General features: G+C 41.9%; 2 protein-coding genes across 3 annotated transcripts in view; one reads left to right on the top strand and one right to left on the bottom strand.

Moving 5' to 3' along the window:
* Nucleotides 1-1,162: 1,162 nt before the first annotated feature.
* On the top strand, nt 1,163-5,220 carry tmem160 (transmembrane protein 160). Its single transcript, XM_067508469.1, has 4 exons — nt 1,163-1,459; nt 1,694-1,718; nt 3,282-3,374; nt 3,898-5,220. Exons 1-4 carry the CDS (start codon nt 1,241-1,243, stop codon nt 4,212-4,214), a joined length of 654 nt encoding a protein of 217 aa, XP_067364570.1. The 5' UTR covers nt 1,163-1,240; the 3' UTR covers nt 4,215-5,220.
* A 3,084-nt stretch (nt 5,221-8,304) lies between these two features.
* npas1 (neuronal PAS domain protein 1) overlaps nt 8,305-25,527 on the bottom strand; it is a 36,830-nt gene continuing 19,607 nt past the window's right edge. The window contains exons 4-12 of one of the 2 annotated variants that reach the window (XM_067508480.1): nt 23,295-23,362; nt 20,979-21,068; nt 14,869-15,043; nt 14,644-14,759; nt 14,006-14,202; nt 13,758-13,864; nt 13,395-13,542; nt 11,825-11,937; nt 8,305-11,661 (exon numbers count right to left, since the gene is read on the bottom strand). In XM_067508480.1, coding sequence (XP_067364581.1) covers nt 10,568-11,661; nt 11,825-11,937; nt 13,395-13,542; nt 13,758-13,864; nt 14,006-14,202; nt 14,644-14,759; nt 14,869-15,043; nt 20,979-21,068; nt 23,295-23,362 — 2,108 coding nt within the window. In that variant the 3' untranslated portion in view covers nt 8,305-10,567. The remainder of the gene's footprint in view (nt 11,662-11,824; nt 11,938-13,394; nt 13,543-13,757; nt 13,865-14,005; nt 14,203-14,643; nt 14,760-14,868; nt 15,044-20,978; nt 21,069-23,294; nt 23,363-25,527) is intronic. The other variant, XM_067508481.1, reaches the window with a different exon arrangement.

Here is a 25,527-nt window from a genome sequence, read left to right as displayed (position 1 = left end):
ATGCAGACTTTTGCACTGATAAAAATGTTATTCTTTGGACTATAATTTTGTTTGTATGCACTTCTTGACCATTCTTGTTAATTTTAGTGAAGAGAGGCCTTTGTACTAGCTGAATGTGCATTAAATATGTTGATTAAAAATATAGTTTTACTGTTTTTGTCATTTCAAAGAAAGGAGATGCAAAGTTTTGCATTCAACAGTAGGTTATATATATATGCAAATTCTGTTATTACATTTTTTCTGTTATTAAAAATGACATCATATATTGGAAATTCTCTGTAGTAAAATAGCTGCAAGTTGTTTACGCATAGTTGCTACATGTAAGTGCGTGCATGTGTGTATATTTCTGTGTGTATGTCAACATCGTCTTCTATTGTGATGGGGACAGTAGCATGAGAGTGACCAGAGGGTCAGCTGCACATCACATCAAAGATTTAACTGTCCGTAAATGACCCCCACTGTCAACACACACACACACACACACAAACACAATAATATGAATTCCCATCTATAACCTCTGTGCAGCTCTCTGTGCTCCTCGCATTAAACAATCAGGTATAACAGGCGTGGTCTTTCTGGGTCTCAGGAGGCTGAGAAAGACAAAAGACCCTCAGGGAGAGGTTGTTCACTCATCCTCGGCAACGACACGTGGGAGCACAGACTTCTGACAAACAACACACAACTAGGATCACTGTCCACTTCACATTATTTTCTTTCATATCCACTCGTCTTAAAAGTGTCTGATTTAGATAAATATTAGATGTTTATGATATTATTGGTATTAGGTATTTTACTAGCATTTTTTTATGTTTATGTGTTTTCTGAGTCCATCTTTTGCCGGTTTTATATTATCAGATAACAAAAGAAAGAAATAATTTTTAATTTTTATTTTACTGTGACAGTAAAATAATAATTTGAATAAGAACGTGACCTTATTGGTGTATGTTGGCGCCATCGTGTGGGATGCATTTGCAATTGCACGTTGCGCTATACTTAATTTAGAGGGGTTGTTACTTACAGACGTGCAACCATTAAAAATCGTAATAAAATTTTGATTTGATCTTAAAACAATCAAAGCTGAATATTTGTTGTAATCCCTCTGTGTTTATGTGTCACCACCGCACGATGGCGCTGTGTTAACTCAGCTCCTCTTTTGACGGAAGTCTTATTCCGGGAAATCGTTGATCAGGTCAGAGTTGACAGGGCGAGCACAGGTTTTGTTGTGCTTGTATTTCATGTGATGGCTTTTCTGAGTTTGTTCACGAGAAGGCAGTTCCCGCAGGCCGTGTCTCACTTCGTCCGGGTAGTGAATCTGGTCCGGGCTCCCGGAGCCGGAGCCCCGCTGAGGAGGCTGCATGGCGCGGCCCGACTACGGCAAGTGGAGAAGGGACCATGGGGAAAGAGCCGGGGACCGGAGCAGCAGCACCAGCTCACAGACCTCGACAAGGCGGACGCTCTGGTAGGTTTAGTCCGGGAGTAAACTGCAGTACATTTAGATCATGGAGTGATCTTTCTGTCCACCAAAGCTAAACTGTATGTGACGGACTCTGTAGAAAACAAACTGCACAATTTGGTTCAACTCCATGATAAATGACATGTGATGGTCTTAAGCACGACTTGTACCCTAAAGCGAAGCCGCAGATTTATTTCATTAATGTTGCTAAGATAAAGCTTTTGTTCTGTCATTTTTCAGATGTTGAGGAAGTCCCATGAAACAGGTAATTCGAGCATTTAGTCTGCCTCTATTATTTATTATTGTATTATATGCAGAAAAGAATGTTGGTTTCCTATTTACATAACAGTTAGTGTCTATGGTGAAAAAAGTGCTCTGATTCTGTACTGCAGCAAAGGTTCAAATACCAGTAACTAACTAATGTTAGTTGTGTCTTGTGTTTGTCTATAAATTGTTCACAGAATGTCAGACAACTGCATTGAACGTAAATGTATTTGCACGTCTTGTTTTACTTAAAGTATTTCAGTTAACCATCAGACAAGACTAAAGTGAGGCAGGAGTGATTTTAATTTATTACTCTCATAGTTTGTGAGTCCAAGGGTTTTCCCAGCCTACAATAGGGGCGAGCTAAAAATTGCCCAAAACACAATGTAGAAAAGCATTAAGAGAAATGGTGGTGAGTTTATCATCTTGTGGCAGCTTAAAATGGCATGCTGTCTGTCATTTATGAGCAAAGTATTGACATTTAAAGCTAAAGCTGAAACAATGAGCTGATAAACTCTTAGTAACCGTTTACACTTACCGTAATGTGTACAATAAGGTGCTACCTTGATGACTCAGTTTGACAGTTACAGTTTAAATACGCTTTTTGTAGCTCGACAAGAACCGTGCAATAAAAAGTTTCAGCTCATAGTTTACAAGAAAACAAAGAGAAGTGAAGTGTAGTGAAGTGAAGAGAACGACTGTCAGGGTCAGTGTCACAATAACAAACAGCATATTTACCCCAGATTTCTTGTACAATCTGTTCCCGCGGTTTGACTGTGTCAACCCCAATCGTCTATCAGTGAGTACAGCCTAAAACCCAGAAACACCTCTCTGTATAATAAAGTGCAGTTCAACATCGGCTCATGCTGTAGCCTCCAAAGCGATGACACAGAAATCACATACAAAACGAAATTTGCTGATGTTTTTACATGATGCAGTACATCAGTCGTGTAATGTCCCACATGTAAAACCTGACATTCAGTGACACATTTTGTCATTCTAAATCTGACATCATCGATATCTCAGAAATGAAACAAACGGAGAGGTCATCTGGGAATTGAATCATAACAAATGGACTTTGTTCTTGTTAGATGCAAACTTCACCACAGGTTTCAGCTCTTATCCAGGTAGTTTGTTCACTTAGAGGAGGAAAGGTGACTTTATGTCATTGTAATACCCATAAATCTGTTTCAAATAACTTGTTTGAAAGCATCAATGAGCTCCTTATCTCTTGTGTGCATTGCATTGTGGGCTATCAAACAGCACACCGCAAAAACTGTTTATCATGACATCTTATACGTAATTATTATGCCAAGAATACATTCAAAACACACATTGAAATAGTATGTGGTATAGAATTAAAGCGCAGCTTCTGATCCAGATACACTTGCTTATTACTTTTTCCACTGCTTACCTTAAATATGATGGTAAAATATATCTTTATTTATATCTAGAACTTAATGCTAACTTATGGTTAAGGTTATACATTTATATAGTTGTAGAAGTTCAGATTTCGTGCACATGTTTATTAGTAAATCACTTCTGACTTTGGACTATTTTGCAGGATTCCTCTCATGGTTCAGGAATGGTTTGTTGGCCACTGGGATCGGAGTCATCGCATTTGTCCAGAGTGAAGTGGGACGAGAAGCAGGATATGGTACAGGCTCATTTTAACACATTTTCCAAACAAGCACAGTGCACTTGCTTTACGTTTGATCCCTGTTAATAAGTACAATTGTTTTACTGATTCTTCTAAGTGCATCAGTAAACCTCAGTTCTGTTTGTTCTAAATTCAGTCACTTTAATTGCACAAGAATTTCTGCAATAACTGACTATAGGGCAGGATCAATAAAAGCTATAGCACCAATTTTTTGTGTTTAAATTTTAGACCTTCACTAATTCATGGACGCATTAAAGTGTAATCAGGTGTGATGGACAATGTGTTTTTCAACGATGAAAAACATAACTTACAGCCTAAATTCAGTCATGAGGTTAAAGTGAAATGTCTGTTTGGCTCAGTGATACAGCTTGTAAATGTAATGTATTTTTCATCTACATTTCTAAACCAGCATCAGTTCCGTTTCATCTAAATGATGAAGATATCGAGTAGATCCAACCTGGCTCCATCAAAGATTAATCCGATCTCTACAATAACACCACGACATTCTGTGTTTCCTCAGCCTTCTTCATCCTGGGAGGTGTGTGTGTGTCTTTTGGTGGTGCCTCCTACATTGGCAGCCTTTTTGCCTTGCGGAGGATGATGCTGCTGTCTGTGCCTGCGCTGCTGCTCCAAGGCGCTATGGTGGGCAGCGTCGCCCTCTTCTGGCTCTGTGCGGTATCTCTGTACATCGGTCGCCTGGAGGTGGAGATCATCCACGAGGAGGACGAGGGAGAGAACGAGGAAGAGTGCCGGGAATGCCGCGAAAAGCGTGAACTCCGGGGTTACCGCGGCTCCCGTAGCAGTGAGGACAATGACAGCAAAGGGTCGAACAAATAGAGCTCAGCTGTTCCAGGGATGAAGAAGTGTGTGTTGCTTTGATTGTATGTGTGTTCATCTGTGTGCGCATGCAAGCGGCCTCAATCTTTTTGTTCAGGCCGTGTGTGAGTATATAGATGCAAATCTATTATTCATTATTATATTGATGTAAAGATTATGATAAATGTGAAGAAAGACTTAAAGACCATTTTTAAAAAATGGTCAGAAAAATGCTGATAACTGCTGATAATTGAATTAAAGTTTGATTCTGGTCACTTCTGGTGAATAAATCAGCTTTTTGTAAAAGTTCTTATCAGTTACATTTAAAGCTGCTTCACATCAGTCGGTCTGAAAAATTAGTTTTTTTTAAGATCCTCATATTCATATGCACATTACCATGATTTATTACAAACATCATATATTTGTTTACTCATCATCTGTGTAAGTGATCTTTCTTAGGCTGTTTCTTCGGGCTTTTCTTCACCAATTATGTTCATTACAATTTACTGTTATTGACTACTTGTAGCTTTTTTTAAAACTCTAGAAATCTAACAAGCTGGTTGTGATGTGCTGTGAGGTTTAGGAAGAATGGACATATGACTTGCATGTTTCAGGTCTCTTTTTTAATTGCAAATCAAAGATGGGTTAGAGTTTGTTTTTTTCCCTGTGTACATTTAAAATGTTATTTTGTAAGGACAATAGCACTTTTGTCAATTTCTGTTTATCAAGTATATCTAAATTTTTGAAAACAATATTTTCAAAAATGTTTTGATATGTGTTTTCTGTGGTTATATATTTTGCTTGTTATTCATTAACAGTACCTAAATGTAACTATAAACCATGGAACTTTATAGTGAATTTCACACTGACTGCTGATCACAATAATTGCTTTTTTAAAGGATGCAAGGACCTGGTGATATTATTTTGTGCTTGGAAATGGGATCCACTGCTGTTTATTTTTGTTTGTGAGTGCACCACTTTTAATGCACAAAACTGTGCATCCAGTAATAAAGCAAGTTAGAACTTCTGTTTTTTTATTCGTTTGTACTTGGCAATACACTAACAAGTCTGGGACCAGTATGTATGACACATCTAGGAAAAGACCTTGAAAAAGTTTGTTTTTGCAAGACTTTTTCAGTTAGTTTTGTCGTTTTCTTTAGGCACCAGAAGACTGGATCACTTTCACTTCTTTTCTGTAACCCTAACATGCATGTCTTTGGACCGGGGGGAGGAGTACCTTGAGGAAGAAATGAGTGAGCAATGGGGAGATATAGATTAATGGGCATGAGGGAAACATTTGAGACGTGGTCCACTTCTAAGCTTCAGGTTCATAATCTCAATATAAATCCTGAGTGGTTCAAGCTAATTCTACAGGAAAATGTTACGGTATCCATGTGTGAACTTGCATGAAGCAAGATAGTGAATTTAAAGACACAATGCAGTTGTGTCTTTAAAAAAACGTTAATAACAGGAGAAGTGTTTTGAAATAACAGAGTCAAAGTTCTAACCTTAAACTTAGACAAATGCCGTCGAAGGACCTGAAGCAGGTAACTTGTAATTTGTGTAATTTGTTTCTCTTGTCTGACCTGAGAATTTATAAAAATTAGGTTTTGGTTAGGAATAGAGAAAAGTCTAAAAGGTTTACAAAGCTTAACCAAATGCAGGAAAATCAACTCCCCCTAATGTCATAAGTTTCCAGAAAATCTACACAACCCATGACCTCAGTATCTTCTGAGAATCTGGGACCCTGGTGGGGACCTGGGGACATATGGAGACACACTCTGTCTTAGAAATTAGGAATCAGAAACAAAACCGCAGCATATTCTCAGCACAAAAAAAGTTGAATAAAATGCCTGATCACCATAAGAAATTGTCTGATTTTCTTTGGCTTATGCAAACGAGGCCAATGTAATGTGTAGATACTGTCAGACTCAATAGTTACACTTCCTACAGTGGGAGTCAAAAGACGTACAAAACTGTCCACACACGCTGAACATGTATAATTTTTATAATGAGCCCCTCATCTGTGAGCATATGTGAGTGTAAAGTAAAATATGCAGCATGTTGGTGTGTGTGTGGCAGAGTGTGGATGACGGGGGGCACTGTCTGTGATAACTATCACTGACTGTTAGGGCGAAGGTCTGTGATATCTCCCAGCCATCGACACACAGTGTTGCTGTTGAGCCTCACCTCTGTGTCACCCTCTCCTCCTTCATTCTCACCCTCCTCTCCTCCTTCCTCTCCTTTGCTGAGTCCCAGGTTGTTCCAGTGCAGCTGTGTTTCAAATGCAGGGTGTGTCTGGATGGCTGCTGCAGTGTGACCAGCACCTCTACCACCCCACCCTCCTCAAACCCCTCTCCTCTACTCTCTCCCTCAGATCCTCTTCTACCCTTTTGCCCTCGAGTCCTTCTCTTTCTGGACTCCTCTTCACGTTCGCTCCCCCCCCCCCCCCCTCTCCCCCTTTCTCCTCTTCGCTCCTCTGCGGCTGCATTTGACTGCACAGGTCTGTTTGGCATGCAGGAGGCTCCTGAGGCCTGGCGCGTCTAAAGGGCAGGGCGCCCAGAGGCAGGAGACGCGCCCTCACTGACAAACACCATCTACCCCAGACCCTTTGCAGCAATGGAAACCACATCAGCAGCCACAGCTCCAAGCCCAGGTCTGGCCTCATACATCTCCAATCTTCAGCTTCACATGTATACTCTTAGCCCGAAAGTAGGAGCCGTAACCTCTGCTTATTTTGAGCTGAGACTGCTGATCTGCTCTGAGGTGTTAAATGCCATATGTATGGATCAAAGGATATGCTTCCAGAAGTGCATGAAGTGTGGACTGGCCTCCTCCCGGCTGAAAGCAGAAGGAGGGGGTTATTGGGAAACAATGACAAAGATTAAAACAGTGGAAAAGGTGGAGGAGAGATGGAGGAAAGAGAGACTTGTGGAGGTGTAGTAAGCAGTCAGGTGAAAGCTGCCTGGTTGTCTCCCTCTATCTCTCACTCTATTATTCCCACCCATATTTTCACTCTTTCAAATGCATTTACATGTGCTAAGGTATTTCCCCCGGGAGTGCGACTCCAATTCAGGGGGTAAGATAAGCCATCAAAGTCAGTGACAGAGAGGGCGTATGGGTGACTCACTGACAGGCTGAGTGGAAGACAGTCAGGAGAGCTGCCATGACTTGTGCACGCACACGCACTCTGACACAAATGATGCACACATTTCAGCTGTAAAAGCTGCACCTTTACTTTGCTTCATAAAGACTGTATTCCACAAAAATACAAGAGATAAGGAAAAAATCAGAGGCTGTTTTGCAACTCCGCACGCACATGCACACACACACACACACACAGACACACACACACACACACAGCCACTTAAACAGTACATACAATTTTGCACGTACAATGGCATTTTCTCCCCAACAACTGCTCTTGTTTAGTATGCGCTTCCTTTGGTCTTGAGGAGGAATGATCCTCACTCTAATGAACTAGGGCCTGCCACTTGAATGTAAAACAGGATTTAACCCGTCTTCAATGTCAGAGCCCCTCCCTGGGGCTGCTTCAGACAACACACGCACAGATTCGCAAATTCGTAGAGATGCACACACTCAGACACACAAGCAAACTAGCAATGCACGCGTGCAAACACACACCCACGCAAACACACGCACACACAGAGTGATGCACGCCAGGATATAGTCTACCATAAGTGAGACGCTCTCCATGTACTATCTCTATGCTGTTGTGTTCATTTCCAACCAATTTATGTCCAAGTCTTTATTTCATAGACTCTTTTGTATTTGTTCTACCCCTGATTTGTCCTTGTGTTTCTTACTTTTGGCTGCGTGTTAACATATGAAAGAAAGAGCTGTATGTGAATATCTGAAATATTGATATTTTTGCAAATGAGATGTTAGAGAGGGCTTTTAAAACTCGCAAATCTATTGCATGCAAACTTTCTTACCTTCAAGTGTGTTATCTATTATCCAATTATCTCTTTGAATCCAACTATCACTATCACTTTTATTAAAAAGGAACTATAATCCGTGGCGTTTCATGTATCTTATTGTTGTATTTATTCGTTGCACAGAAGCAAGAAAGACACAACAAAACCGTGAGTTGTGCTCCTCTACTGGAATATTTTATTGTTATCGTCATCTGTATCACTGTGTTTCTTTTTACATTTGTTCATTTTATTTGATGAGTGGGTGGAGTATTCACAAAGATGGGAGGATAACATTAGATTCACAGTGATGGGCAAAAGGTTAGCTATTTAATTCAACAACAAAAAAAACCAAAAAACATACACACTTGAATAAGCAGACGCACACGCATACAATCATACGCAAACATTAGACCATTAAACACCCGAGAATGTGTGTACGCACACATATTCTTCCTATAAGTAACTGTTACAGTAAGGGTGTGTAGTGCACATCAGATCGTAACAATTATAAATGTTTTTTTTGTATTTTTTCTGTCAGACATCAAAGATTTCCTCGTAAACAGAGCCCTCAGATCAGACATTTGAACATAATATCAATTAAAAAACAAAAAACAAAACCTTACATACGGTGTTTGGCGTCACAGTATCCTTCTGAACACTTTTTCACTGGGGTTTGTATGAATTTAGGTGTATTTTGATGAGTTTGATAGACTTTATTCCAAAGCACTAAAAAATTATGTTTATTTCTGAAAATGATTGTGTTGTCATTGATTGTTATTGCTAAAAAATGCTTTGAAAACACTTTTTATCATGAGTATTGATACAAACACTTTGTCAGAAAGGGTCACATTTTGAAATGTTAAATATTACATATTGAAATTAAAAAGTCAGTTATTTGAGTAGCGTTTAAATTGTTTGTGGCTCACTTCAGTTCAAATGGGAGCTGAAATATTCTCAGCATCAATTAAAAAGAACTGGTATTTAATAAAAAAAAACTGTTTTTCTTCAGTTTGTAGAGATGAATTCCAATTAATCAGCATGAAACTAATTTTTTTTAAGTGTTTTAAATTTCCACTTTTTAATTTCAAATATCATTTCCAGTTGACTGAACTGAAGTGAAACCAATATTAGAATAATTCAGGTTATTTTTATTGACCACTAATGGTGGTCTTTTATTGACCGCTTTTGGTCTGTTTATTTCCCTGCCTTTTTAAATCTATCATTTACTGTATCTCCTCCACTCCACAGTGGTCAGGCTATGATATGAAGTGACCACTCTGGCATATATATATATATATTTTTTATATTTTAACAGGCTAACACAGCGAGTGTTAAGTGATGAAGTGCTTTGAGTTCACACCAGAACAAGTGTTGGTAAGTGCTCAGAAAAACACAGAGGTTTAAATGACAATAAAACACTTCTGTCCAGCACCATTTCCCCTCCTGAAAACATTTTCAGACACATCTACTTTAGAGAACACTAAAAGAGGCATTTGGATGATATTGTGCATCCAATAAAACAATGTTATTCTGTCTGTCTAGACACATCTTTCCATTTGTTTCATCTGGCTCAAAAATCAATAAAAATGTAAAACAAACAGGAATATGGCTTTCATACACAGACACAATCGCAGCATCGTACGGAATATACTATAATTAATATTCAATTAAACAAAGGATCTTTCTATAATCAAACAACAGAAATAGCATCTTGTCTGCATTGCATTCGCTTCCCTTATAGTATATAATGGAATGTCTGGGACGACATTATTCATATTCTTGTCCCAACAGTGTGCTTTAAGTATGGCTGACTGATGAATATTAGTTGTTTTTTTTTTTGTAATTATTATTTTGAATATTGATACAAAAACACCAGAGGGTTTGTCTTCATCCATTTTAATCAAATTCTCACCTGGATCTCAGTGTAAGAGCTGATTTGTATAATACTGCGATAATAAAATTTTATATTCCAAAGTCCCTTTCATTCCTACAGACAAGTGTCCATCTCTTCCTACTGGCTTTAGGGTTAATTGGGTTAATTGGAGTGACAGTGAGGAGGGTTTGAACTGAGGGTTTTTATGGTTTTGTCTCTATATACAATATGGCTTCTCTGAGTGGAAGAGACACAGAAATCAACACAGTCACCTAGAGAAAGACACAGAGCAGAGTTCATTATTGTTGCAGAGACAAAAAGTCTTGAGGGACACCCAGTCAAAAGTTCCCATGTCCCCTTTTCTCTGAGAGTCACTGTCATAATAATTCCCTATGGCAGCGACTTGTCACATACTTTAGATCACAGTTATTCAACTCATTGTCCAATTAGTAACGTCCTTAGAGGCTTAATGTACTGCCACTTTTGACTTTCCTGCCCTTTTCATGTCTCTCTTTCTGGTCTGTCACTCTGTCCTTGATTTTTTTCTGCTCCTCTCACCAGTCTTAGTCCTCCTCAGAGCCTGCAGCCCCCCTCAATCCATTCATACAGAAGGGGAGGCCGGAAGAGAAAGGGCTGTCAGATGGTGAGAAACCACTGAACGGTGGCAAGCCAGCTAGCCGCTGTAGGTGGGGAAAGAAGGCTGGCGGGGGTCCCTTGTGGTGGTCCGAGCGTAGCTGCAAGCCATCACTGTGTCCTGCGCTGTGGTGGTGGGAGGGCGGCAGCTCAGGTGGAGCGTAGCGGATAGTGCTGGGGGCATAGTGGCTCTGAGGGCCCTGTGGGCCGAGGGCAAGGGGGTGGAAGAGGACCCGCCCTGCTGCTCCACCTGCAGCCAGTCTCTGGAGGAGCTCAAAGTCTGGAGCACTACCTGCTCCACTACTACCACCGCTGCTCCTAGCGACAGGCCCCGACACAGCCCTGTCCTCGCGGGGCAGTGGGGAGGACACGGACATGGCGGGTGACAAAGCAGGAGACGGGGGAGTGAACAAACCCTTCGGAGGGGCTTCACTGCTGGAAGAAGAGTCGGGGATTGGGGTGGTGGGGCTGTCACCATTGAGGCTGCTGGAGGGTGTGTGTGCATGTGAGGGCTGAGGCTGGGTGTTGTGTGAGGTGGAGCTTTGTGTGTGTGACCCCCAGCGTCCCCCAGTGTTCAGGGCTTCATGTTCAGTCTTGATGCCAGGACTTCCGGGCAGCGGAGAAGGGGTCACCACGCTCTTCAGCTGCTGGATCACAGCTCGGCCATTGTGTACCCTGCCACCCCTCTCCCCTCTAGTTGGGGTGTCACCCCCCCTACTTTGTTTACCTCCACCCCCACCATCTTCCTGTTTCAATCTGTCACTGTCTATTCCCTGGTCCCACTCTGTTTCTTCGTCCTCCTCCGCCTCACTCTCGCTCGCCAGGTCTGAAGAGGCTGATACACTCTCCTCTGCATGACGGAGCTCCTCCAGTCTGCGGCGGGATTCGGGAGGAGCACCTTCGGGGTTGGATCTCAGCATCCGCTTCCTCTTCTCCTCGGACTGGATTGCAGTTGCAGTGAATTTCTCTCTGCCTTTATTGTCAGGGTCAGTCTTCCCTCCTGAGCCCTTTACTGGCTGAGAGCCTGAGGATGAAGGGAGATTTTATTACAATAAAATATTGATACAAATATTATTAATAAATATTTGTCAGTGGGCATCATCAGAAGTTAAACTGTAAATGGTCTGCACGTATGTAGCGCTTTTCTACCTATTGTTTCTCTAATGTGTGTGCGTGTAACATCCTACCTCGGGCCTGTGGGGAGCTTTCATTGGGAGAGGAGCTAACTCGAAGTCTTTCTGCCCTTATGCTCTCTGGTAGCTGCAGGAGATCCAAGGGAGTGTCGGGCAACTCAGTTCGACTGGATGGAAGACAGACACAAGGATGGATGGATGTGAAAAATAAAAAGAACAAAGAGAGGGAGAAAAGGTGGACATATACACAAATGATCATCTACCACTTAAAGCCACTTACAGCTAAAAAAAAAAGTGCTAGTGCTGTGCGGATTTGAGTGAATACTTAGAGATGGAAACAACATATAATCAGTCTAATGACAACCTCCAATAGCCAAACTGCCTTACACCCTTCTAACCTCCACCCAATTGTCCAAACAACAGCCCTTATCACACATCCACATGCACAGACACATGCAAACAGACACATAAGCAGACCCCGCCTACAAGAAACACACACACACACACACGCACACACTGTGCTCCACTCAGCAGCCCACCTATACACAGTTAAGCTCAGACAAGGAGGAGGCTGTTGGAGAAGTTAATGAGCTCTTGTAATTACAGCACTAATTAACTAAAACACCATTCAGCCCCAAAATTCTGACATCCATTTGTTGTAATTATATAGCTTCAGTCCAATTAGCATTGAAATTCAGCCTACTCCTCTTGTTTTTGTCTGACTACTCTGTCCCTGTGTGCATGTTCTGGTAATGCACTGTGTTCATGCTTGTGTGTGTGTGTCTGTGTGTGTGTGTGTGTGTGCTTTGGACTATATTTGCATCAGAATCTGGGTGTATGTGTTTATGTGTAGAGAAGAGGGAAATAAAAGAAAAAGCATAATTTGCTCATCTTACTGCAGTAATAAATAAAGGCTTAAACCAGAGTAATACTATATTAAGGAATTAAGGGTCCTTACATACTTACACACAAAGCAGAAACACTTTTAAATTTAACTTCATAACTTTCCATTAAGATCATACCTGCTAGCTCAGAGTAATTGCATTAAACATTGAGATTAAATACTGGCATCACAGCTGCAGGTGAGGTTTGCTCAAGTTTGATCAATACATATAGTAAAATACATATGTGACTGACTAATATGGTAAATTAAATTAAAAACACTCCACATATTAGACTGTAATAATTTACACTGTAAAAGCTTATAGAACGCTGGTGATATCTTAATGTTTAAAAATCGTTTTTAAAGGTGTCATGATAATTGGAAAAATTGTTTCAAGTGCCTTAAAGTTGCATTGCCTCCTTATATCTTATTAGGTCGGAAATCTACAACGCACACAATTATAGGATGATGTCATCTTAAAATTAAATCTATATTAATACAAAAACCTTATATACTAATTTAATGAGCTCTGGTAATGTCCTTTGCTTTGATGTCACTACTTTAAAAGTGTCCTCCTCAGCTTTTTCATATGTCGGATGGAGCTCTCCCCATTTCATCATGTCCTCCTTCAAAGGATCCTTGCACACAGTATGGTGCCTGTATAGTGTTCAATATATATAAAATAGGCTCATATCTGCACTTCTGGAGTGCAGGCTGTGCTACTGCTGTGAGGGTACCGACCTGAGGACGTAGTTGACCCAGATGACATTGCGTTCATGAGGGGCCTTGTGGTTGATGGAGACAGTGGCAGTGGACTGGATCCACAGGTAGCCTCCTCTTCTCTGGAGCCACCTATAGTAACCCGTCACTACCTGGCCCTTCCTCAGCACTGGAAGGAGACAAGTGGATAGAGGAAAGAAGGGACGTACAACAGCAGAGATTGACAAGAACTGGTTAGTGGTTTGTCAGTTCTTGGTGATGGCACCAGAGGGCGCCTATCACAATGGGACAGACTGAGAATTCAACAGGCTCTCAGTGGAGACCATGTGCAGAATAAGGGGGACTGAGTGCTATTACAAGAATGTGCATAGATGTGTTACTCACAGTCCTCATGGCTTTGCCGAAGGTTTTCCAGGTCTTCTACGTGGACAAAGTGGTAACATGTATGTCCCACTACCTCTGCTGGAGTTAGATCCATATACTCTGAGATCCTGCAAAGAAATGCATAAAAAAACCCCAAAAACAACGTTTACTAAAGAAAAGCAGATGTTAAGACATTTAAAAACATATGCAGAGGCTACAGAGAAGTCAATATCACTTCATTTCTAAACACGGACAAAGGTTTTAACTACCTGTTCTCACAATATGTAATTTGTAGGTCCATGTTCACTCGGAAGACAAACATATGGCTCTCCATTCGGACTTCATTAAGCGTGGAGGGTGGGAGTGTGTGAGCCAGTGCCACCAAACCCATCGGTCGACGCAGTGAGCGGGTGGAGCCCGGCACAAGTGCAGGGCGGCAGCGGATTCGTCCAGTGACGTGGATTACCTGACACACACAAGACATCAGCATGTACTCCCTACACTCAAGGCCACTTTTGTAGAGTAAAACAAGAGCAAAGTGGAATCGATTCAAACAGAATCGATAAAAAGAAGTTAGAACTATGACATTCAGCAATTTATATTTAACATAAACACAACACAAAGTCAGATTCTAAGCCAAAGAATGCAGCAGCACTGGTGTTACTGCCGTGAATGCAGTAAACTGTCTTTTATGTGCAGCGGGCCAGTGTGAAATAAGGTCACAGCCATAAAACACTCTGAAAACAACCGATTTGACAGTGCTGTGAAACACTGGCAGCATAAAACAAAATGACAAGGGTCTGCATGTCATTTTAATATCCCAAGAACAAGCAGGTGAACATGAAAGTATGCATCAATCAAGGTATGTTTTCAAATTATCATAAATTCTTTCCATGGTTAATTGTACCTTGTATCCAGAGGATTTGACGTGCAGCCCTCTTTTGGTGAGTGTGGACTTCATGCGGATAAAAAAGCCACGTTCGGGAGGATCATCAGCAGAGGAATGAGGACTGGACAGAGCTGCTGACAGGTGATACAATAATATCCATTGATGTTTTGGTGAAGAAAATAATATTTCTCGTCTCATTTGGCTTTTCGTTTTCTCTCTATACACTGAAAATAAAATGTGTACCAGGTTCAGGGGTACCAGCCAGGGAGGAGGTTGATGCAGAGCTGGACGCACTCTCAGGGGCCACGTGGCAGCCGGCTTCAGCCCTCAGATGGGGCCTGATCCCCAGCCGCTCGGCCATCTCGACGTGGTCTGCTGGGTGGATGTAATCAAACACGCTGCTGCCGGTCAGCTCCACCTGGAGAGAAACACACACACACTGATCAGGGGCAGAAGCTTAGAGCACCTTCACATGAGTGAGTGCACACACATGAACACCCACACACACACACACACAGGGAAAATCAATATATGTTATGACAGGAAAATGAAATCGCTGCTCTGGGTTACAACTGAACAAGGAGTGTAGAGGTTGTAAGACATTCACACAAACACACACACACACACACACACAAACACACACATACATTTAAGTCCAGTCTCGGAGGACCCAGTGACTACAGTATTACACAAATAAAACCAGGCGAGATGAAATCAATGGTATTTGCTGATTAAAAACAGGTGAACTCCAAGTATCTCCAAGAAAGGTCACATTACTATTCTTCTTGTCCCTCCCTTCATTCAGTTACAGTCTCTCCTGGCAGGCATAAAGAGCAGTGCAACAGCTCATACAGCTCTATATGATCCTATCATCATAATGCATCATAGTCGCATGTCTAATCAGTTAAAGGTAATAATGGTGCTGCTCTTGCATGGCATCCATAAATGTAGCATAATCGGAGGTGTGATTCCATCTGAAGCTCTATAAATAAGTGTGTGTGTGTGTGTGTGTGTGTGTGTGTGTGTCACAGAGAGAAACAGAAATGAGGGAGGGGGGAAGCATGGTTACACACATATGCAGATTCTCTTACATCTGTGATTTTGTGTGTGTGTGTGTGTGTGTGTTGCTGCATGTGTGTGCCAATACCATTCCATCTGATAAAGCAGTGGCTGCAGCAACCTCACACCCTTGTCTGTAGGACACAGCCATTTATTACCGGATTAGAGCCATTTACTGCAGGCTTTATGGGAGCTTCAGCAGGCCCTCAAGGACATCACAGCCAGGGAGAGGAAGAAGGGGAATGGGGAAGGTGGGAGCAAAGGAATGAGAGAGCGGTGGACGATGAGTGAACAGAGAGGGGTGAAGATGGAGGAAAACCCCACCAAGCGAGGGAGGATAAAAGAAGAGATAGAGCTTCTTAGTCTCAGACATGCGAGGCTTAATCTCTTGGGGAATGCCCTGTTTTGTTTGGGGATTGTGCCACCGGGAAAAACTATATTTTTAAATACCAGATTTTATAGCCACCATATGAAGCAATTTCCCTTCACTGGAGAAGGGTGATAATACCAACTACTCTACTCTAATTTCCACATGGGCCCCTGGATGCCCACATATACTAGTTCTAAAAGCAACATCAATTCAAACATGAGCAACTAAAATGACTTGTGAAATGTTGAAGTTTCAACATATAAACGCTGGTTCAAATGCAAAGTAAGTATCATATGTTGTCGTAAGTTCTAATCCAGTCTCCCTGTGTTAATCAAGGAATGTTTTAACATTTTTATATCAGAATCTCTTTCTTCTTTATTTGGCTGTGTCTATAATCTCCCCCTATTTACCATATAGTGCACGATTATACTGTGTTGTCTATTTTGTAGTAGTATCCAAATGTTGAGTGTGTATCTCCATCCACTATAGTGCCCTCAAAGTATTGCACAATGCAACCCTAAAAGTAGGGTACATATTATATACCCTGCTTTCTCATAACAATTCCACAGTGAGATGAGTTTTAGAGATGAGAAAAATTACTGTCGCGCAACAAATAGCTGTTAGGCAACGTGACAACAATTAGTAAGTGTCCGAAATGTCAACTGACCTTAGTGTACAATATACACAATATGGTCTCTACTATCTACTGAGTGGAATCTGTAGCTCTTAAGCTTCTTAATGCTGCACTGTGTCGACAAGTTATGGCTGCAGACTTTGTATGATTGCGGTTTACTGCTGTACAGGTGGTTGGCAGTGGATTTATAGAACTTTTTACTGAATAATCTGCCTGTTCTGCTGGACAGCTGAACAACGAGTTAAAACTCTGGAGGTTATTTTATATTGTTTTACATTTTTTAAATCTATCAATTATAGCAACTGAAAGTTATCTACAGTTGATTACAGTTCTTATATATAAATATTACCATCAAATTAGGTTGAGGGTTACAAAATAAAACGAGGAAAAATAGTCTCTCTTTAGAAAAAGTAAGTCAACCCCCAATACATGTAATGGATCATAAAGGGGCTACGGGTGCTGGAGTTTTCTGGTTAATCCCCTTTGATTCTGACAGGTGTGATTAAACCTGGCTCATTCATTAATGTTTAAAAAGAGCTTGAATCTACCCGTTAATTTCACAAGTAAATGAATGGGATTAGGCTTCTGAAACTCCAGATGAATCTTGCTTTGGGCAACTTTTATTCCTGATTATATCAAGATATTTCTGGCTCTCTGCTGTCTGTCTGGGAAAATTTCTGTATTTTATGAATAGCGATTCTCCTGCAAAGGCAGTTTTGTCCTTTTTAAACACTGGACCACCCATGTGAAAGAGACACAATCCCCTGGCCTTGTGATATTGGAAAACAAGGTTGAGAGACAAACAGGTCCTTATGGGCTTTACCAGGCTTAAGACCTATCCGAATAATATCACTACATCACAGGCGGGGGGGGGGAGGGGGGGGGATTGAAAAAAGATCAGACAGAAATGAGAAGATGAGAAAGAGACGAAGCAATTGAGAGGATGAGTCAGGCTCACACATAAAAACAGGTATAGAATGTGGCGCGGAGGGAGACGTGAGGAGAGACCGAGATCATTCAAATCTCTGTGAGCGTGTGAGTGAGTGTGTGTTTGTGCGTATGCAAGCGCACAACGTGCCTCTGTTTCGCTGCGTATGTGACCAGACTGTCTGTTTTTTGTGTCTGCACGTCATTGTGTGTCATTGTTTGTGTGAGTAGTTGTCTGTCAATGCATCTGTGTGAACCTGTGTGTGTGTGTGTGTGTGTGTGTATGCGTGTGTGTGCAGATGTGCATGTGCATGTATGTATGGTTGCGTGGCAGGGATGGGGGTGGGCAGTGAGCAGGGGAAGGAGAGACATGATATAAATAATAGCAGGGGACTTTAATATGTATGAGGCATCCGGGCAGTGGTCCACAACACACTCTCAACCCTCAGCCCTCACTGACTGATGGGAGAGGAGAGAGGGAGGGAGGCGGAGAGGGGGGAGGGGGAGTGGGGGCTGCATACTAACCATTTTCAGATCAATTCTCTCCTCCCTCAATCTACCATCCTTCCTCCCTTCTCTTTAACCCATTTATCCCTTTTCTTTCTCCTCCCAGCCCATACCCGTGCGTCTCCAGCCTTTCCATCCCTCCTCCCTCCAATTCTTCATCTTCTCCAGCCTTTGTTTCTTCTCCCACTACTTCATCCATCCTTCGGTATCTCTACCCTCTACCCCCCCACCCCTACATGCTGCATGGCCTGCCCAGGTTCATCCTCAGGGAGACCCAGGGAGAAGAAAAATGATACCTGGAGGTACCAGGGGAGCGGGCGGCAGGCTGTGCCCTTGGTCAAGGTGCCTGACCTGGGCTAAGCTGGCTAAAATACCCCCCTGTCAGGGGAGCAGCCCAGGGTGTGAGCTAGGGCAAAGGGGTCAGACAGGGGGGACAGGAGACGGCAGGGCAGGGGCGGTCCACAGGGGCAACATGCCCTCTAAAACAAACCACCAGTTACACTTTTTCACTCAGAACATCGTTTGTTTGTCTGTCCTTCCCCGCTCCCCTGTGTCTGCCTCCACTCCCCAACAAAGTATATAGAAGTGTTTTTGTCCTCTCCCTCCCACCTTTCCTTTCTCTCTTTTTGTGTGCTTTCCTTTCTCGTTGCTTGTGTCCATAAACACACTATATACTCCCCTCTCATATATCCACTAGCTTGCCCTATCTAGCCTTTCTGGCTGTCTCTCTTTTTCATCATAAACCCCTTTCCTTCCCCACCCGCTCTCATCTGTTCAGGAAGGTAAACGTTGGTTTGTATGTTCAAGGTTTTAAACGTAATCTTCGATCATAAATAATTTCATTAGAATGCTGATGGCTTAGTCCCTGTTTGAGTGGATGCGATGGGTTAGGCCATCTGCTCAGCTGATAAGAACAGCTCTGTTTTATTAGCATCTCCACCAAAGCCTTGGCTGTCTTGTTTACCTAGGCAATCCCAAGGCGAATTTCATTCCTACTGCACATTTAAACTCTATTTACACACTCAAACTCTCTCCCCTCTTTACCACTGTCTCTCCTAATTGTCTGTCTGCTTCTTCCTGTATCTCTGTGTTCTTCTGGCTTCCAAAACTTTACTCTACAATTGTTTGTCTTTTTCATTTATTTGCTCATTTTAAGTTCTTGAGTGTGCATGAGTGCATTATTTTTGCATTTGTTCATGGAGAAACTCTGTGGCACGTCCAAACCACCCTTATCCTTGGGGGCTCCACTTGTATGTCATTCCTTCCTGTGTAAATTAGAAGCATTTTTGGTCACTGTTATCATAATAGCTGTGAAGATACCTCTTTCTAATCCATCTCTAGTGCTGAGATGGGTATAGTTCTACATTAAGCGGTTACACCATAGCTGCAAGAGATACCACATGGAGACTGCAAAAACTTTGGTAAGTACATGCTGCTAATGTTTTCTCCACTGAAAGTTCCATTTTTCCAGTGCACATTAACAAAAATGCATTTAATGAAGCGCTATAAAGTGACTTCACACCCCCTGGACTCCTGTGGTTGAACCTCTCACTTTTCTTATCTTGATTTGCACATGTACTCCAGGACCATGTGACATCCCTGGTGTGGTGTGGTTACAGGTGAAACAGTTCAGAGACTCTCTACACAGATTTAAACGCATGGTATTAGTCCTTAGCAACAAACATTTCCACTGCAAACTTGCTTCCTGTGATTTCTGGTCTGTATCAAAGGGAACAAACAAGTGAACAAATGATTGCACATAGTAGTCTTCAATATTTACCAATAAGACAAGACTGTAAAATTTCTGTTATTTGTTTGAAGCTTGTTGATATATAAATAGATAGTATATGTGTATTTGGTGCGATTCCTGATAAGCCTTAAGTAAAACATTATTTTCAGACCACTGACCATATTGACACATCGCAGTCCTATAAAATAAATGAAAGATAACCACTCTCAGTTTGTCTGGTCTGCTTTATAATGTATTTTTACACTGAATGACAGACTTTGTAACCCATCTCTTATGGTGTGGCTTTGTTAAGAAGGGGCTGTTTCACAGCCTGTATAAATGGGATAATAACTGCAGTGACCAATGACTTTTTCAGTGTTCAAATGACATGTGATTATTGTGCTAAGATGGAGTAGAAAAAATCCAAACTTTTCTTTTAATGTTGCCAAGGGCAGACCCTCAATCAGAGCAAATTTCCACATAAAGAAACACTTCTGTTATTCATTCTCTCTCTCTCATGCTGTACCGATTCTTCTTACTTCGAAACATCTCTCTCTTATCACACCTCTTCTCCATTCCTCCCCCTCTCTTTCTCTCTCCGGCTGTCTCTATCTATCTTCCCATCCCCCTTGGTGTTTTTCCCCCTCCCTACAATCAATGTGGCTTTTAAGATGCCTATCGATTTGTTCCCCTAGACAGGCCCAGCGCGCTGGGGCGACACTTTGATTGCTGGGCCAGTAATTACTGTTATTATTTATGCATCTGGGCAAAATGGCAGGACTTAACATTCGCAGTACAAGAGGCCACAGGCAATCAACAGAGGTGAGCACCTGGAGAGAGAGAGAGGCCAGGAGAGAGAAGTAGAAAGAGAGTAGTTTTGCCCCTTTGAGAGCTGTGCTCCAGAGATGAGCGCATAGAGTGCAGTCAAAGATATTCACACAAACACATACACACACTCTTGGGAGGGGATATGAAAGCATGAGCAGAAGGTAAGCACATGTGTGCAAATGCACTTGTATACAAAGGATAATTCGAGCATGTGTGTGCGTGTGTGTGTCTGGGCGTGTGCATGTGTAAGAGACAGATGGAGCGAGAGACACACACATATGCACATGAGGTCGTCTTACCTGTGAGAGTCCTAAGTAGATAGAAACTGTCTCTGAGATGTACAGGAAGCGTCCTTCCTGACTGACCACGAAGACGAAACCATCCAGAGACTGTGCACATAAAACACACACACACACACACACACACACGCACAACCACACACACACCAAAGATAAACATGCACACACACGTGCATACACATAACGGCAAACAGAAACAAGACAGACAAATTAGAGCAATTAGTGTGTATCGAACAAATTATAATGAGCTAGAGAACAAACAACCCGTCACCCCTCGGCCTCTTCTCTCAATTCACAAGTGCAGTCACACCCACCAACACACAAACACACACACACACACACACACACACACACACACACACACATATGCAAAAATGTGAACAGACATGAAACAAGTCCCACAGATGCAGGATGCAGCAATACACAACAGCTGTCAACAAGACCTGCATTACTAAACACACGTAAAGCAGCACAGAGACAAAAATGTCATACACACAGGCACACACACACACACAGTCAGACATTTAGACAAGCACACACACAAACATACATAAACAAATGGAGTAAACAGACTTGAGAAACCGAGCTTATCGGCCAGAGCTGTTTCAATCAACTGTAATAAACTCAGGGCCAAAAGCTTCTCCAGCCACACATTCTCTCAAACACACACACACAGACACACACACACGCAGACACACACAGAGACATCTAAACACACGACAGGACACTGGTGCGGACACACACAGATAGAACCAGAGTCATTACAGGCTGCAGTGATTCTAATGAGAAGTGAAAGGTATACAGCCAGCCCAATAGAGTGGACTGCTTCAGAGAATAATATTAATCGTCATAACAAGCGTCCGGGAGTGAGCTGATAGAGCGTCAGCCTCACACACACACAGACTACTTTGCCCTAGAAGAATGATTGCTATTTTGGCGGCCCGGTGCTTAAAGTGGCAGTAGTAATTTATGCAACTGACACATCCAGTATGCAAATGTGCGGCCGGGGTGTGGGGCGTCGTGTGTCGCGGCGAGGAGAAACCAGCCGCCTGAATGTCGGAGAACTAAAGTGCAATTATCAGGCTATTACGGCGGGAGGACGGCTGGGAGGGAAGAATCATACAGTTTTTCTGGAGCGTTAATTTGATTTCTATCAGCGCCGTTCCCTAAGCCTCCCTCTCTCTTTAAAATGCAGGAGGAGAGCAGACATATGTAACGTTTCTTTGTTTTACCACAACCTCCTTACTTCTAAATTCTCAACCTGTATTCGCTCCTCATCTTGTCTTGCGACCTGTTCCCACTTGTGCCTGTTTCCTACTTAATCCTTCCAAGTTTTTCTTTAGCCTGCTCTGCTCCCAAACATTCCTCTTCCCTTCATCCCTGTCTTAGTATAAAGCATAATCTAGACTGTTACCTTCTTTACACTTTCTTTAAGTCTCTGTATCTACAGCCTGCATTGCGTCATCTCTAACAACCCCTGCCCCAAAATCCCCTTCAGGCTCTGTTCACCTGTCTGTGCAAAGGGAAGCATCATCCAAGCGTCTGAGGTTTATGATACATATGTGTGTTTCTCACTCTGGGTTTAAGTCTGAGAAGGAGTGAAAACTCAACGTAGCACAGTGCAATCACTTATGATGCAAATAGAAAATACTTCATCACGCTGACCGTTTCATCCATTGTGAAAAACGGACGTTTCCCTACATTAACACCAAAGTAACTCAAAATCAACCATATAGTTCTAAATCTGGGAGGAACATAGCTTTCTTCATGCTTTTCACAGTTGGTACTACTTTCCATAAATGCTGTTTGTTATTTTTAAATTCATCTCTAGCCTTATTAAGGTTTATACATTTCATTTTGAGGTCCTATTTTTCTGTGATCCTATTGTTTTTGTTGTTCTCAGCAGACTGCTTGAGTCTGCCCCTGGAGATCTATGCACTTGCAAACTTTAAGTGTAAACCCAATTTAACACACCTGGTGCCACTCGTGAAGCATTACGTGTGTCAGTCTGTTATTAAAGCTCAGATGCTAAAGGTAATGACCTAAAGGCTTTTTTATGGGGGTGCAAACTCTTCCACTGATATATTTCTTATTATTTTACCTTCTTGACCACCATTTTTGTTACTTCTGATGATGAAGGACATTTGTACTAGCTAATCGTGCATCAAATATCATGTGATGGACATTTGATTATATATTGCTATTTCAATGTAAGGAGGTACAATTTTTTTCACTCAACTGTAAACACATGTAAAACAAGATAACATAATAATAACCAAAGAGGACAAATGAGGGTGCAGATGTTGGTTATGGTACCTGCAGAAGGTGTGCCCCTAGATGCTGTTCAAACATGTCAGTCGCCAGAGAATGAGATGATCTTCTTACTGCAGAGAGAGAAACGACAAACATTCAATCCCACTCAACATTGATTGCTCATAATTTGACTATAAAGCTTATTTTGTTCCTACGATTGACCTTTTTCACAATGGGCATTTTGACTTAATCAAATGCCAGCTGTAGTAATAACAGCAACAGCAGACTTAGTTTGTTCTTTTTAAGTGTCTCTGACAGCGGGTCAGTATTGATATTTCCAGGACCCTGAGATTGAAGCAGCTCAGTGGCATTCAGCCATCATTTATTTTATTACCTACACCTGTCACACACGTGCACAGTAAAATGGCTTGCATGAAGAATTCTGTTAACAGCGCAGAGAAACTTCTATAAAACACTGACAGTAACGATCACATACTGCAATTGTGAAAAGGAACCGTAATTTGTTTGGACATTGTAAAAACAGATTTCAGCTAATTTCACAGCAAGCTAAAAATATCTCAGTATCTGAGAAAATGCTTTACTAGTTAATGAACTAAAAATGTAACAGTTTTAAGGAGCCCAGCTTGGTTTTGGTCTCACTGTGGAATAGTGTTGCATGTTGTTCTTCATCTCTTCCTCCTCTAATTGCTGCCTCTCTGCTGTCAACTCATTAATAAATGCTTCAAATGCTGCGAGAAAAACATGGATTTGTTTGTTTGAGTCATTTTTATCCCTCCATTTACTATCTCAGAGAGTGTAAAATCACGATAAAAACATAATCAATTTTTCTGAAAAAAGGAAATAAGATGAAAACTCTTCATTTACATTAACAGTAAGTTGTAGGGATCAAGAAAAACCTGTCATTTTCTTCGCTTTCAGAAAGGATTATAATTATATAAAATGATCTGTAAATGGGACCTCGTTTTATTTTTGCATCTCTGTGACGTCTTTAAATCGGCAGTGAAATAAAAAGTGAAACTTGTACTAATCATATCTGATAAACAGAAAACTCGAATTAAACGACTGCGTCTAAAAAAATCTGAGCATGAGGTGCTATGTGACCCACACCACTCAATCACTGACAGACACGCAAACAAACACACACACTCTTAGTGTCTGCATCGCCACTCTTAATGCATCCCAAACACAAGCTATCAGAGCTGCTTCAGTGCCAAAGTGGTGCTGTTTACCAAGGCAATTACAATATAAATAGAGTTGGAGGTGGTTAGGTAGGGGAGGGGAGCTGAAGATAGGTACGAGAGGAGCAGAGAGGGTACGGCAGGGAAAATGAGAAAACACTAAGGAAAGTGAGAGTGATCACTTTTTCCAAAAGAAACATAGGCACGAGGGGCTGCGGTGACGTGGAAGATTAATTTAGCAATCAGCGTATTTACTGTTTTATGTCAAAAAAAGTATATGAAGGTGTGTCTGTACACCTGAAAATGTGTAATGCGGTAGTGGGGACCATATGTGAGACGTAATCTCGCTCCAACAGGCCTGCTTTTGAACACCATGTTCTCTATTCAGCAAAGACAAACTATGTTTGTGTGTGTGTGTGTGTGTTTTAGTGTGTGTGTGTGCACAAGAAATGTGTGTGTACAATAGAATATGAATGTGTGCATGTGTGTGCCCTTGCATGCGGAACTTTAAGGATCACCGAAGCTGTGTGTGTGTGTGTGTGTGTGTGTCTGTGTGTGTGTGTTTGTGTGTGTGTGTGTCGCTGCAAGGCTGAGGGAAATCAATACACGTTATGACAGGAAAATGAAAGCGCTGCTCTGGGTTACAACTGAACACAGAGGGAGGGCCAGAACACACACACACACACACACACACACACGCACACGCACACACACACACACACACACACACACACACACACACACACACACAAAACCCAGCTGCCTTCTTGTGATGTGGGTATGGTGTATAGAAGAGGGAGGCATTCCATTAAAGCTATAGACCCACACAAACACACACAAGCACACACACACTTTAGGACTCCACACAGCAATGAATTCTCATGCACAGACTACATAGCAGCAACATGCCCTCCGATTAAACAACACAAATACCAGCGAATGCACACACACACACACACACACACACACACACACACACACACACATAAATACAGAGTTGCTGGACAAAGCCACAGTGGCATTGTGAGATTGGGGTCCCCCTGTGTGACAGAGTGTGAATATAAATAAGGCAAGTCCATTCAGAGCTGTGAAAGGGG

Source organism: Channa argus, chromosome 6, assembly GCF_033026475.1.
Source record: "Channa argus isolate prfri chromosome 6, Channa argus male v1.0, whole genome shotgun sequence".
Taxonomy (NCBI): Eukaryota; Metazoa; Chordata; class Actinopteri; order Anabantiformes; family Channidae; genus Channa; species Channa argus.
Note: the sequence above shows the minus strand (reverse complement) of the source record. Positions and strands in the feature narration are given on the sequence as shown.

Coding starts and splice junctions, on each gene's coding strand:
- tmem160 (XM_067508469.1), top strand. CDS start 1,241: ATGGCTTTTCTGAGTTTGTTCACGAGAAGGCAGTTCCCGCAGGCCGTG. Junction 1,719..3,281: donor GAGGAAGTCCCATGAAACAG/GTAATTCGAGCA, acceptor ACTATTTTGCAG/GATTCCTCTCATGGTTCAGG. Junction 3,375..3,897: donor GGGACGAGAAGCAGGATATG/GTACAGGCTCAT, acceptor GTGTTTCCTCAG/CCTTCTTCATCCTGGGAGGT.